This window comes from Poecilia reticulata, linkage group LG14 (genome assembly GCF_000633615.1).
Source record: "Poecilia reticulata strain Guanapo linkage group LG14, Guppy_female_1.0+MT, whole genome shotgun sequence".
Lineage (NCBI taxonomy): Eukaryota > Metazoa > Chordata > Actinopteri > Cyprinodontiformes > Poeciliidae > Poecilia > Poecilia reticulata.
In genome coordinates, this window is record NC_024344.1 from 19,166,209 (window position 1) to 19,181,886 (window position 15,678).

A 15,678-nucleotide genomic window follows, 5' to 3' on the forward strand; every position below is an offset into this window, starting at 1 on the left:
CAGCCCCCCCCCCTCCCCCGAGGCAACGATACGTGAAGGGTAAAACTCCCTACATTTACCTCGTCATGTGTGCGAGGTGAAGGAGCGTAAGGCGCGCATTAGTGTACGGGAAAACATCATCGGCGCGCCGCCCCCTCCAGACGGGGTTTTGGCGCCCCCTCTGGTGCTGCGCCCCTATGCGTTGCATACCCTGCATACCCACTTTTTGCGCCACTGCTTCAAGAACAAGAGGCTGCTACAGATGGTTTTAGTAAATCTGTTTAATTCGTGGGATTAATGCAGGAAGTTTGTCACAAAACACTTACCTCACTTCCGTTCTAAAATTCTGTAGTAATGACTCAGCGACATTGCTACGTGGTGTTGTGCCCTATGCAAGCGCACCATCTGCACATATGACGTAAGAGGCATTACCACACATGGCTTGCCTGACGCTCGAGGCGGCACGACAAGGGATTTATGTTCTGCAGCCGCTGGTTCTGGTGTCGGTGTCAGAGTTAAGTGGTGGTTTACAATTTGCTGACAGCTTTGGTGTTGTGAACGGGTGCATGTAAAGGCGATGTGTCTGATAGGATTCACAGCCTAAGTGGCATCTGGGTCGACAGAATTGACCCAAATAATTAGAATTATGGAAATAAGTTTTCTTAATGGAATCATGCCAATTAAAAAAATCAAAAACAAAAAACAACAAAAAAAATTGTTTTTTGATCTACAATGAGGCAGTTCTCCGGCTGTGTCAAAATCTGCGTATTTCAAAACGCTGAAATGGGAACACTTTTTTTCCCCGTCAGACGAGTCATGTGATGTAGGCCTATGTATGTAACCTTTATGTAACAATCAGGCATGTCTCATTGAGATTAAAAATCTCTTCTTCAAGAGAGGCCTGGCCAAGACCGGCAGCAAATAAATATGTAAATGTCTTATTTCTAGAGATTTAATTTAGTCGAGTGTGTGTATGTGCATACAGAAAGCGATACGGCCTGCAATGCTTTAACAGCTGGGTGGTCTGAAACAAGATCTCTGTCTCTGTCTCTCTCTGTCTGTTTCTCTCTCTCTCTCTCTCTCTCTCTCTCTCTCTCTCTCTCTCGCTCGTTGCGTGGTTATCTTGCCACAACTGAGAGTCACATGACGCCTTTCAGGTCTCGCCAAGCTCTGGTCCTCTTTCAAAGTGGAGGTGTGGGAGACAACAAAGGGATCCTCGCTTTGGGAAGCCGGCGCAGCCTTCCTCTTGATCGGATCAACACCTGACTCTGAAAAATCTCGTTAGAATCCCAGAATCTTCCAGAGAGACCGAGGAGTGGAGACTCACACAAAGACACGAAACGTGTGTTTTCACGAGAAATCCACCTGTGTGCTGTGCTTTATTTCATTTCTTAAAGCGAAACTCCATGGAATAACTCGTTTAATTTAATACTGGCTGTGTAGGTTTAAGTTTTACCAAAAAAAAGTAAAAAAAAAAAAAAAATGGATGGAGTCTGGTGATCCTTTGTTTCTCTCCTCAGCACCACATTATGAATTCTGGCGCTTGGACGCGTTCAGGAAGAGAATCAAATGTCATGGAACGGTCGCATCACGCCATCTTGTGGTTGCTTTTATCTTAGACAGTTTTGCACCCTTTTTTGTGTATTATTACTAACACGACATTTTTCCACTTTAAAATCATTAATTCGAGTTGTTCTGTTTTCCGATGGGAACACTCTTACAACACATGCAGCTAAGGGCGTAGGAACGAGTCTGTCATTGGGGGGNTCTCTCTCTCTCTCTCTCTCTCTCTCTCTCTCTCTCTCTCTCTCTCTCGTTGGTGGTTAAAGAAATGGGAATCCGTGTCCTTCAGCCATCAAAGTCTAAGAAAATAATTTTTTGAAAAGTAAATAAAAACAACATGGAGTTCTGCACAGTCCTGTCTGATTTAATTTTCATGGCGTATGTCTTTGTGCAGCATCACATTCTCACTTGTCGTTTTGCTCCCACTTTGATTTCAGTTGAGAAAGAAAAACCACTTTGTTTCGGTGAGGAGCCAAACGTTTTAGATTAAACTTGATGGATGCTTCGCTGAATGCAGAGCTTATGATGATCTTTGTGGGACGTGTGTAAAAAGTCGTCTTGCTTACAGTAAGATTAATCTCCTGCCTAATCAGGCGTGTTGACACTTTTTAAGAAATGTGCACAAGTGACTGGTAATTTTCATATTTTATTAGGAAAACGGGGGTTACACATCAAACTTTGACTTCAATTCAAAATTGGTTGTATTTTGCGTCAGCAACTAGCAAAATACACTGCAAAAATATAATCACATGCTTATTTTAGCTTGAAGTGCTTGGTTGTGAGCTCTCATCTCACCTGTAACTGATGGTCCGTTTTGTCCACCGCACGGCGCCCCCGTGAGGCTCCACATCCGACAGCCCACAGCGCGGCTTCTTCATCACAGTCAGAGTCTCCTGACTGAGTTTTCCGTCTGGAGTCAAGCCAAAGGAACGCTGCATTTTCTTCACCTTGTCGCAGAACCCCGTTGTCTGATGTGAATCATCTCTGGAGGCCGCCGCCCTTTTTCGTCTGTCTGGCTCGGGCTGGTAACCATAGAAGTGGTGCAGATATTCCTGTGGAAAACGACTCGGATTAAACTGTCGTACCTGAGCAAAAGAAAAACGCTGCATTACCTTACTTCTGTCTGAGCAAACTATAAATGTGCAAAGTTTTATTTTAAGGCAAAACTAAGAGGGCGATGCAGTGCTCTGTTGACGTATTCTGGTCTAATTTATTGTCCTCTAGTCTATTTTTGTGATGGTAAAGTGGAGGTAGAATAATAAACAATACAAGGTAGTGCTTGAAAAAAAGAGAAAGATCAGTTTCGTGTTTTTAACTGAGCGGATCAACTTTCTTTCAATATTTTTCTCTATACCACTCTTCCATTTGGTGCATAGATTACCCTGGACTTTATGTAATACTAAAGATTTTGAATTTTTCTTTTCGGACTGTAGGCCAGTTTGGTTCCATAACACCAACTAGGTTTTTGGGACATTCTCAATCAGGCCTGGATGTTTTAGGAAGAAGGAAATGTAATGTCTTTGACGTAAAATCCCAATTAAATGCTGTATTGTTATTCTAAAGTGGGAAAGTATCGCAAGGTACTCTATGAACTAAACATGTTTTTTCAACACATTTTTCTTATCTTGATAAAGACGAGGTCTGGTCGATCTGAGGTCGCGATGAAACCACATCCTTGGAAATTCTGTGTTTTGAAGGCAGCATTTATGTGACTCAGCGGTGTGTAATGACTCGTGTTTAAACTCATGTGGACAGTAAACATTCCAGACGTGTTTTTTTTTTTTTTTTTTTCGTACATTAAATGACAGCATGTTTCACAAACTTTGCTACAAACATGTAATTGTAGGTGTCAGGGTTATCGGCTGCTAAAACTCTGACCTACAGCATTTCTACTGATTTGTAAATACATGTAGCTTTTTTTTTCAGCCTGCAGGTACTTTGTCAAAATAACTTAATGGTTAAGGAACTTTAAAAATTATTCAGTTTTAAACCATTATCTGTTCAGTTCTTAAAGTAAATAGTTAATTTCCCAAAACATGACTTCTTTTATATTTATGTCTTAGTTAACTCATTTTAAGTTTAGTAACTTAGTAAAAGTTCAGAACCCTCAGAAACTTGTGGGTGATAAAGTTTTTTTTGTTGGAACTTAAGTTTGTATTCAGCTGTGGAGAGACTGTTGAAGCTAAAGTGAAACTTAAACGCACGCTGAGCAAACTAGTAAACATTCTGGGGACGTCACACACAGTTTCCTGCTGATTTTACGCCCAAAGGTCTGCGTGAGTCTCCACAAAATCCGGTGGCGTAAGATGGGGTAAAGATTGGACCAATCCGATCGGAAATCAGTCACACAAACATGTTTGAATTTCTGGAAGTGGATTTGATCCCAGTTGGGCACCGAGAACTGATCATCAAAACCAACGGCGAATATTAGTTCCAATGAAAAGAGAGGCTGGGATCACAGCAACAGCTGCAAAAACAACAACGACACACTTAGGTAAAACATTTCTGAACAAAACAATTTCTGCATACCACAAGACCATGCCTTGTACATTCCTAACGTTTATTGCCAGGATCCAGTCCAAACATGAGATTGCCATGTGTTAAGACAGGAATAATAATGTGTTTAAATTAAAACGTAACGTTGGAAGTCATTCCAAATCCCACAAACTTTCCCACCACATCAAATACATGTTGCAACCTCTCACCACGAGCACAACACAGAACACAGCTCTATGCAAATCACGCTCACTTGAAAAACCTTTGACTTTCCCGACTTTGTGTTTATGGAGGGCGTGGAAAATATTATCAGCTAAATTGTGACAGTATCTTCAATTACTGCCACTTTTTTTTGTACGAGTTCCTGTGAGGGTCTGATGCTCACTTGACTGCAGTTGGTCTAAAATGTCCAACTGCAGTTGATGAATCACATGTAGACCGTGATCCTTCAGCAAATCCAGTTTTTAAGGGTACGATCCCCAGTCTTCCAATCTGAAAACTGAATATTTTCAAAACCTGTCAAGAAGACGATGAAAGTCGTGCAGTGAGCCTCCAGCTGTAGCTTCCTGCTTAGCCAGTTGCTCGGCTGGTTGTCAAGAAGATGCATTTCCTGCCAGCTTGTCAGAGTGTATTTATTATTTTATCAACATTGAATCACCAATTGCCTCTTCATTTCTTACCACGGAGGGCAAAAATGAGCCAGATGACGCACCTTAACCGATATCCAAAAATGTTACAGGATACCGGTAGATTATTCAGGATTAAAGCAGTGAAATGCATGGCAGCATCCTGTTGCTTCAGAATCGTTGATTGTACAGATGTTTGTTCTTCCATTTAACTAAAACAAAGTTATTTTGTCTCTTAACCTGATTTTTGAGTCAAACATAAAACAGAATATACAAAAACAAAACAAAATTGACAAGGCAGACACAGAGAATGAAGACTGGATGTTTTAAACACTGAGGAGCTCTGATTGGTGGAGCAAGGAGAACGCAAGTCTTAATTAGCAGAAGGTGGTCATTTTTCCTGAGCTCTGCCCAGCCACGTTCTGTCTGGAGCCGAGGGGGGAAATGACTGACACAGGAAAAGTGCAAGGAAGGCGTTGGAGTCAGGGAAGCTCAGTCAGCAGGGGAAAACACAGCAAACACAACGATAAGACAATCTAAACACCAGAACCTGAAAATGTACAGAAATACGAGAATAATACGAAATTATACCGTAGCTCCTGAGCACCCTGACACATGGCTACTAGTCACACAAAGACTAGTGGGTTAAATTTGTTGTAAGAACATTACAGAATAAATGTAAGCATATGACAAGAATAATGTTGCACTTCTACAATACTGAGGGATTGCACTTTTTAAAAGACTCAGAACTGAACAAATGGAAGTTGTGTAGTTTTTACATGATTTACAAAAAGAAACATTTTAAGTCTATTCGGCATTGTTTTTCCGTATCGCATCGATATCGGGAAGATACTAAATGTCTGATATCTGTATCGGTATTGGAAATAAAAAGAAAAAAAACAGGGGATCACTGCATCCCTCAAGCAACTCGGTGTGGGGCTGTCTGCATATTTTATTTGCTGTCACCACAAGACAATGCTGACTTTGAAGACAAATCTCATCTCCCGCTGCTGCTGCTGCTGCTGCTGCTGTTGCCTCCTGCAGACGAGATCGAAGGCAGATTGGGGAATTGGCAGCCGTGAACGGGAAGAATCCCGTCTGCCAACATCACCTTAACCACATTTCGCTTCAGGTGAAGCTACATAAAGAGATTCCACCGAGATAAATTAGTTCTGTGATTATCATTCCAGAGAATGATATGGGTCTGTTCTGCAATAAAGAAAACTCAAAAAGTGTGGGAGAGCCACAGAGAACATTTCAGATGTCAGCAGGTGAAATGTAACCAAATATAGTTACTTTTCATTATTAAAGAAAGAAATCAAAGACCAAATTAAATATGGCTAGATCTGTCGCCACTTTATTTTTTGAGAAGCTTTATCTTAAAAAGAAATAATAATAAAAAAATGAAAGCAACTATAAGAATCTTGCATAGAACATCGCCACCTCCTGTGCTGCAAATCGCTCAGATTTGATCAGTTATATTTCAAAGAGGACCAAAAATGACTCCTATTACCATAAACCTCACTATCCAAACACAAAAAAAACCCTGCAGAACCAGCAGCATATAAACAGATATTGATCCAGCAGGTAAAAAGTTTAACTTACCTCTGCAAACTTCTGGTCAGCCTCAGACGGTCCAGCTGGAGGTTGTGGAGGAGCGGTGGGGATGTGGAGGGGTGAAGCCCCCGCAAGACTCTGGTTGAGCTTCATGAGAGTCAGAAAAGTCATGCAGAGCAGGTTCATGTTGAGCAGGCAGGAGCATCAGTGAGCGTATGGGCCGGCGCGGCGCAGCGCAGCTGGATGCAGAGCAGCAAAAAAAGAAAAAAAAAAAACACCTGCTAATTATGTGAGAATGCTCCTGTCTTGACAAGAACAGCAAGCAAGGTGGCTTTTCCTCTCCTTAACGTGTCTTCAGATGAAAGAGAAGACCCCTCTTCTCCAACCCCACACTACCCAGAGGACAGGAGTCAGAGCCAACCAGACTCAGTCTGAGCTTCATGTACTTTATCGACATTCCTGACTGTTTCCAGCCACCCTTATCTCCACCGAGGTTCAAGGGAACCGCAGAGCTGCCTTAACCTGCATGGGGGACACCTGCAGCAGAAAACACCACTGTGCTCACTGTTGGCTTTGACTGAAGAAGACAACAAGGATCCTGCAGAGATTACACTCGAAATCCTACAAATGTAGAATTTCTATCTGCGAGAGATAATCTCCATGTGGAGTTTGTGACAAAGAGCTGAAGACATCCTGCCTTTTTTTTTTCTTTCTTTTTTTTTATGCACGGGAAGGTACACCAACAAATTCAGATTCACTAAAAAGGAAGGCTGGTGGTTCGTGTAAACAAGTGACAAATGATCTCACTTCTATGTTTCACAGACGAAAATATACATCAAATTCATGAAATTCTCTCAGCTCCCGAAACGTCCATGTTCCAACTGTGTCATATTCACCTTTTGACATTGGGTCAAAACTGTGATCAAGTTTGTTCCTTTAGATAAGAGACCACCCCACCTCAAGGTGCTGTACCGGTGGCACGACACGAGTCTCATCTCTGGTCAAGATTCCAGGAAACTAGATAGAAAATTCACCCAAGAAGTTCACTTTGCACTTGTTTTCTTTCACCCGTCTCTGTGTTCTGCCGTCCGTCTGCGTACCTGCTGCAGAGTCTGTTTGGCGCGATCTTATCACGCCCTCCTCGTTGCTTATTCAGCTTTGCATTGTTGTTAGAATGATTCTGTTGCAAACTTCCCAGTAATACCTTTACAAAGGGAAAAACATATTCACAAGAACTTATAACCAATTGGTATGAATATGCATTTTTATATCCCAAAATGTTGTAACATATAAATTGCAGAAATAGTTCTGGTTTTCATATCAATATATGTATATATATTTAAAGTCGTAAACATGTATGGTCAATGCTCATATTAAGAAAATATAAACATTATATTGCTTACTGTTTGAAGCTATCTGATTGGCTCCTGTGGCTGCAAAAAGCTCTTCTCCCCTCAGCCGCAATGCATTTAAGTCGATTTTGATAAACTCTGTCTTTCGATGTATCCATTGGTAACACCAAAAGACAAAGATTTCAAACACATCTTCACCTCTTCCATATTCATCCGTCTGCAGGTTAGAATGATGATGTGATTTCCCAGCTGCACGTTCCATATACTGACAGGACGGTCATTTTATTTCAGGATTAAAAAAATAAAGCAAACAACAAAAAGTGTGTCTTCTTTAACATGAAAGCAACGTGAAGCACGACTGTGTCAGTGTAACCGTCTCAGTGAAGCTTCCATGGTCCGATGAACACGATCCCAAACGTTCATCGCCGCCTTCGGCTACCGGGAGCCCGATTACCGGGGAGATCAGCCCGAGTTTGATAAACACCATAATGTTGACAGACATGAAAGTAATCTGTCTTCTTTTTCCTTTTTCTCGTTCTATTTTCTTTAATATTGAGAATATTATCAATCAGAAAACAAAGAGGAATATGTTTATTTAAAAAAAAAAAAAAGAAAGAGTATATAGAGGGGAAACGAGCACAGAGCAGTTAGAAGGAGGAACATGACTTTAGCAGAGCGGCTTAGGCCTCTTCCACAGGCAAATTTTATGCATTTTTGCCTCTTATCCACACAAAAACTGTTAAAAACTGTCATTTATTAAAATTCGGACCAAGATAGAAATTTGACAAAACTCCCCATTTGTGTTTGCGTATTTACATGGGAAAACAGAGATTTAGGGTCCCGTGCTCTACAGTCTGCGTCAAATAATGCGCCAAAATATCCACATACTCGTCTGACATAATTCCCAACAACTCAACATTATCTTGTGTTTTAATAATTTCATATTCTAATTAGTGCTGTCAGTCGCATAAAGAACTTAATCCAATTAATCTGCCGCTGTGTTTAATCATGATTAATCACTGTGTCTTTCTAAGCTAGAAACATAAATAAGCACGCGGTTGTGGTTTTTTTCAGGAATGGTGCCCTGGGCAACCACCTCTTTCTGCCGCACCCCAACCAATTAAAATAGAAACAATTATCTGTTTTGTTTTTCTTTCTTCTTTTTTTTCCTTTGCAGCAGCTGCACAAAGCTCCCTTAGTTGCTATTACTCAACAGCAACAAAACTTACTCCACTACACATGCGTACAAGTAGTAGCAAACAAATTCAGGGAACAATTGACAGATAAGATTTCATTTTCTAGGTCTTGGGAGGTCCACCCCTTTCTGATGTCGCCCTGGGCCACTGTCCATATTGCCGCCACTGTATGTGTGTTTTCAAAAAATGGTTTATTCTTTACTGAAAGATTCTCAGATTTTTCTTCTTTTTTTTTTTGGTATTATTTCCTAAGCCCTCTTCTGACACATAAAAACATGCACTAAAATTCTTTGCTTTTTTGTTTCTTTTTTGTACAACATAATAAGCCCTCCGGTCACCTTGTTACCTTTGACCTTTTGCCCGTGACGCATGACGCAGTTGCCTCTCGCGCAGTGCGACAAAGCGGCTAACTGGAGCTCAACATAGCAAAGTTCCAGATTACAGAACAGTTTTTGGTGAATAAAGTGAAGTAGACTTGCTGCTTGTCAGATGATGGAAAACGTTGAAGTATCGTTTCTGCTTCAGCTCGGAGTCGCAGTTTAAGCAGAGAGGTAATGAAATACAACAGACACTGACAGGCCTCTGCGTCTGCCTTTCTCTGAAGAACTGCTGAGCGGGAGGAGACAGMCAGGTGAGGAGAMACTRTTCTTATCTATYGATTCASTATTTYWATYATACAGAYATTAGRCTGTTGTTGTGMTATTAGCTGCTAGCTAACGACTTTGCTAGCAAAGCTAGATAACTAAAAAGCTTCTCCCCTGTACCGTTAATGATATSAGTCATTCTTCAGTATTTATTATGCAATAAGGGCACATCGCCCGTCCAAAACCGATCATCTCCATAATGGATATATGTCCGATCTTCTAATTTCCTTTGCTGCATAATGTACATTACATTTATTCAGGCGTTAGGTAAATGTATCTTGAAGGCTTAAATAATAGTCCAACAAGGATATTAATTTAGAATTAAAAATAACTCACCCTGAATTACCATGATAGATATAATGTATGTGATAAAAGTGACATTAATGAAGGGGAAAAAACTCAACCCAGACTTTAAGTTTAGGGTCTGGTTCACAGATTATGAAGTTAAATTTGTTTACTAATTATTCTATGGAAAAAAAAAACAACTAACCTCAGTTAAGTAAAATAAAATTGTAATCAAAACTTTTGGAATTGTAATGATTCCTTTAAAAAAAAAGTTTTGTTTAAAATACTTTTTTTAATGAAATAACTCATTTTTACCAAACATAAACATTTATTTGCAGACATCATAAATCTTTTGTCTTGATTTTAGACCCTGCTCAATACGTCATGTGAGAATCACAAGCAAAACTTTGAGTCACAAACAAAAACTTAGAATAGCAAGAAAAGATTTCTGACGAGCGCAAATAAATTTGTTTTGCAAAAAAATTAACTTCATGAGTCAAAAATGTGTGATTTAAATTTTTAAAGTTTTTTCAAGCAAAACTCGGCTTTTCTCATGGTGACATGCATTAACAATTCAATATTTGCTTTTGTTTTTTTTTTTGTTTTTTCGTTTTTCTGCAGTTCCACGTTAAAGTTTGATGCAGCTTTGCTTTCCTGAATGGACCATCTTCATCTCCACTGCAGCAAACAGGCAGCTCTGTTTTATAGATTACAGTCACTAAAAGGTTGCATTGTGCCTTTGTTTATATTTTTAATAGTGTAATTCTGTAAAGACAAAATATGTCTGGTCTAACTCTGATTTACATATCTTGCTAAATTGCAGGTTTGAATATTGCAATAATTTCCTATAACAAAATAGACCTGCAGAAATAAATTACTAATAAAATATCTTACATAGGCATAGTGTTATGCTCTATATTGAGATGTTCGTTAGCTTTGATTGTATATCTCACAATTTTGTAATTTATTGTTGTTTATTAAACTCTGAAAGCTGAGTGGCTTTGTTAATATTCTGTCCTATAATGCAGTTAGATGGGCCCTTTTTTTGTTGTTGAGCACCTGCCCCTTTAGTGGCCTCAGCACGGCCCTGGTAAACATTAATTTAGAAATGTCCCTCTTCACTCATTTCCTATGGAACTTGTGCGATGAGACGACAGTCACTTATCCTCGTCCAGCCAAGTGGCTGACTGGCGTTATTGGTGCGTGGGGATATTAGACATCATACGCATAGATGTGCACATGTGGCCTAGCTACGTAATGCAACACAAAGAAAGCTGAAAAATGTTCATCTTTTGTTGTTTGCTGCTGCTGCTGCAGAAAACTTTCACGTTTTGCTGTTCATCGCTCGTGTCGAGTCCGTAATGCGCCGCTGTGAACTGCGCAGGAGAGGCTCAAAATAGGTAGCTTGATTAATCTGCGTTATGTAATATTAACGCGTTCACAGCCCTATTCTAATTCTGTATTTAATAGTATTTCAGGATATATGTCTGTCCACAGATTTGAAGCAATCTGATTGGCTGACATATGTGCCTACACTGCCCCCTATGGGTATGGCATGTTTACATCAACCCTCAGGGATGCATTTCTGCTGGTTCAAATGGATGAAAACTTTTTCAGAAGTCAATTCCATGTGTAAAATAATATATATATATATATATATATATATTTTTTAATGATGTGAGTTTTTATAAAGTCCTGGCTACGTGTTCAGGGACCTTAAAAGATGAGAGTCCTGGTTACTGGAAAAGATACAGATGGCTGATTGGACCAGGTCGCAGCAGGAGGCTGAGGGGGCAAACAGGCAGGCTGACGGAATGAGACTAATAAACATGGAGCAAATAACAATAACAAAGAAAAAAGACACTAAGCTAAAAACAACAGAGAGAACTAATATGAGCTTAACTAAAACTACAAACACAGAAAAAAAAAGCTAAAACAACCCAAGAATCAGGAGAAAGAGAAGTAAAAGTTAATGACCGTATCCTCTGTCATTTCCTCTGTCTAAACGTGTCAGAGCTTGCCATGGGAGGAAGCCTCACTCTTAATTAACATACGACTTTACATTACTCACTGTGCGCTGACCTCCTCATGCAAAACTAGAACCTAGAAGTCTGGTCTGTCTAACTGCTTTGCAGTTGTTTGAGTTTTGTTTTGTTTTTTTGTAAATAACAGCCAGGCCACTCACAGACGTCACATAATGAGCTGGTCGGTTAGTGCAGGCAGCATGAAGCCACAAGGTTCAAACAGGAAACCACGTCCTTATTCCCTCTGCTTCCACAGTGATGCAAGTTTGTTCTTTTCTGTAGCAAATTATACAGAAGAACAGAGGGGAAATTCAGGGGTAGCAGGAGGAAAGTGGCATAATGAGACGCATGTAGGTTCACACAAAGATAAGTATTAAAATATATATCTAAAAACCTAAATGAAGAATATTGTACTGTATGATGAGGGGAAATTCTAACATAAAAAAAACTGTCCAGTCATTAAAAAAAAACCGAATACTGTGATCCAAAAATTTTTACACAAAAATAAAACTTTGCTTAAGGTGGAATTGATTGTATTCAAAACAAAGCAAAATTTTTTTTACTGCCAACATTACAAAGGTGTAAAATCCTGCTGTCAAACTGAAAATGTAAACTCCTTATGTTTAGCTCTTTAATCCCTACATGTTCACCGGCACAAACTCTGAAGAAATCTTGAGTAATCGAAAAACAAATAGACGCTACTTTAAAAAATAAAAAAAAGTATCGATCTTATCGCGCCAGTATCTATCAATTCTCTAACAGCGCAGAGTGAGTGTCGGACTTTAGGCTGTGACTCAAACTTTTATTTGCGTAAATAAAGGTGTGACACACGCAGGCCTTTTGAGAGATGCAGTTGACAAAAACACGTAATGCACGAACCACACAATACATAACTGTAACATTGAACAATAGATGCTTAAACAAAGACAAACAAACAAGCAAAAAAAAGACAATCGAATTTTCTCATCGGTAGTAAACCCCCACAAACGCTAAAATAAATGGATCCAGATCAGCGGTCCACTGACTAACAAGGCAGCACTTTGGAAACAGTGTGTCAACTGAGTGAACGTAAACCGAAGTGTTTTCCTTCAGCTGAAAGGTAGGGATTCCCAACATGAGTCATCCAGCAGGTCTCACCCGGATTAATCTTAATTGTGTGTGTAAGACGCCGACCTGCGCGACTCCTACGCTCTTTATTCCTGAAGAGATTCATTATTCAGGTGCTGGCACCCATTCTGAGTCAAGTACAGTAGTCAACGAGGGAGGGAGGGAAAAAAAGAAAAGCTTGCATCAGGACACACATCCTGACACTGAGTCATAAAATCTTCCCCAGCTTTTGCCTTCAGGCCAAAACAAGAGAGCGTCCTGTAAAAGCCTTCTGAGAATGAAGCGCTGTTGTTTCGCAACGGCTGGATGATGAGTGAAAATTACTCTTGACATTTCTTGCCGTTACACTCTAATGATATCTCTAGGTGGTTTGCGAGTGATACTCTACTGCACTTTGATAACAAACTTGAGCAGAAATCTAAACTCAGTCCGAGGGATGAATTCAAAGTGAACCCCATCACAGATCTAAAGAAGCAAGGAAGATTTGTCAGCATTAGAATGAAAAACAAAGGTTTTGTAGAGAGAATAATTAGCCGATAAAGAATCTATAGCTTTTAGTAAATACACGAAGGTTTACTTCTTACGTCATTTTTATATATAAAACGAAACGCACACAAAAGCTAATAAATAACTGCATGCATTTCTACATAAATACTAAAGGGGGAAAGTTTGGTGGAGGAAAAAAAGGAATAAAAATGTGAAATTTCTAAGCCACCTGTCATTCTTCGGCATCTTACAACAGAATTGCTATCCTCCAACATAGTGAGTCTTTGCAGTGTGAGTTAATACATTTTGGTATTTTATATTTTCTCAGAACCAGTCTGTGCATTTTTGCTCCAGTTCTTACACCTCCGTCACTCTGCCAACTGAACGCTAGGTCAGCTTTGGATGCCCCTGGCTGCGGTTTAGTTTGCTGGGTGCACAGGAAGTTCCTCAGTTTGGAAACCTGAGAATTCAACTCATAGCCGCCAGGGGAAGGAGTCGTCACGAGGACCTGATCAGCCAATCAGAATTGAGCTTGGGAAACACGCAAGCCACCCTATGTTTAACAGCCAATACGTCAAATTGACTTACTCTTTTTTTGTTTTTGTTTAAACAGACAAGACTTGGAATGTAAATAAACTATTTATGTAGATAAAACTACATCATACCTCGTCATACATCATCATGTTTTCACATTCGATGTTTTAGAAAGTCCGACAGTGTAAACCGGATGGTTAATAACGCCAAGGGGAGAAAAAAAACACTGACGGCCTTTTACACAACACAGCTTACGGCTAACACCCCTGGAGGAATGTGCTGAAGCGTGTGGCTGTTGTAATGATTCTGTCTGTACTTGTTCCTCTTCAGATGCTTGGAGAAGCCGACAGCCTCCGCTGTGGCTCTCTGAATGTTATATATCATGTTTGAGGGTCGATAATTAAGGGGGATGCGCTCTGAACCAGGCATGCTTCTTCCATTTCATCCAACGTTAAAATCAAGTTGGTGAAGAACAACGCCTAACATGGCCATTAGCTGAATGCAGCTCAGCACATCCGATCAACGTGTCTTGTAATGTACATGCCAATGTGGGTTTGCTGCTCATTTTTCTTGTTTAAATCGGAAAAGGTGCATTTAACTGGAACTTTCCACTCATTTCTGGTGAGTCTTGTCTAGACAGCCTTACTATAAACTATGAGACAAGAACCTAAATCTGAATTTGATTTAACTTCAGTTCAAGCTGCATTTATAGGCATCAGATGTGATACCATCTCTGGCACATGGTCAGTGTGCCAAAGGCGCAACACTCATTTAATCTCAAGAAATTGTGGGAAGTGGATCAATGAAAGGACTCGATGACTAACGCAGCAGTGAGATTTGGACTGCGAGGGAGGGAAGGACGTGTTGAGCAGTATCCAACACAAAACTTGTTGGGTTCAGGAACAAGTACTCGGTTTGCTTCACAACAAGAGGACAACAGTAGCTGTGCTTCCATTAACAATAAAATTGCGCAAATTGATAGTATTAAAATAAATTTCTTTGATAGAAACAAGCTAATTTCGGTGGGGGCGAGGGGAGAATACACGTTTTTCGATAAAAGGCCTTTATCGAAACGCTCCATTGACTACAATTTCCCCTAAACTCTCCCACATGTAAGAGGTTTGTCGCTTCAGCGCATGAATAATGTGATAATCTGATAGCTGATAGATGGTGAATGCTGCACTGAGTGAATTACGAATATAACTGTTTACATCCATCACTACCATGATTTGTCTCGACTTATCGCGTGAACAAGCCTCTTCATGCGTAATTTCAATTTAATTGGAAACACAACAATTGCAGTTATGTTTTTTCAACATTAGCAGAGAGAGAAAACGTCATAAGGAGTCCGATTAAAGTTACCCACAAGCCATTTAGGGGACATGACGAACAGGTGGATGTTTTGCTCAAGATCAAAGCATATTTATAGGTGTGTTAGAATGGCCCATCAATATTGAACCGATAATCTGTGGCAATTTAAGTTCATGTTTATGCTTCCGATCCAATCTGGATAGAAACGTCAACAAAATACAATTCTATATAATATTGGCTAAGACAGATGAATACATACTAATCATTTCTGCATTTGGAAAACCCCTGAAAACCATGTATCATTTTCCATCTACTCCCTAGTTACAGCAAGGTCTCTTCAAGTCACCTAAAAAAGCTTAGCTGCAACGTTTTGAGTGGACGTGTTTTAGCAGTTTGTGCAAATACTTCCTGTTTTTTGCTGCCCTCTGTAAAATCACTACCAGCACCCAACATTCGGTAACCAACGTTGCATTATCTCCTGCAAGGCGCCCAACAAACTTGAGTCACAGGATTTCAAG

The 15,678-nt window shown here is 40.0% G+C and overlaps 1 protein-coding gene across 4 annotated transcripts in view; it reads right to left on the reverse strand.

Moving 5' to 3' along the window:
• LOC103476142 (matrix metalloproteinase-18) overlaps window positions 1-8,986 on the reverse strand; it is a 15,134-nt gene extending 6,148 nt beyond the window's left edge. Inside the window, exons 1-3 of one of the 4 annotated variants that reach the window (XM_008428275.2) lie at window positions 7,322-8,986; window positions 6,270-6,460; window positions 2,338-2,594 (exon numbers count right to left, since the gene is read on the reverse strand). In XM_008428275.2, the coding sequence (XP_008426497.1) occupies window positions 2,338-2,594; window positions 6,270-6,407 (395 nt within the window). In that variant the 5' untranslated portion in view covers window positions 6,408-6,460; window positions 7,322-8,986. Of the gene's footprint in view, window positions 1-2,337; window positions 2,595-6,269 lie in introns of all 4 variants that reach the window. The other 3 variants (XM_017308460.1, XM_017308459.1, XM_008428276.2) reach the window with 3 other exon arrangements.
• Between the last annotated feature and the right edge of the window lie 6,692 nt (window positions 8,987-15,678).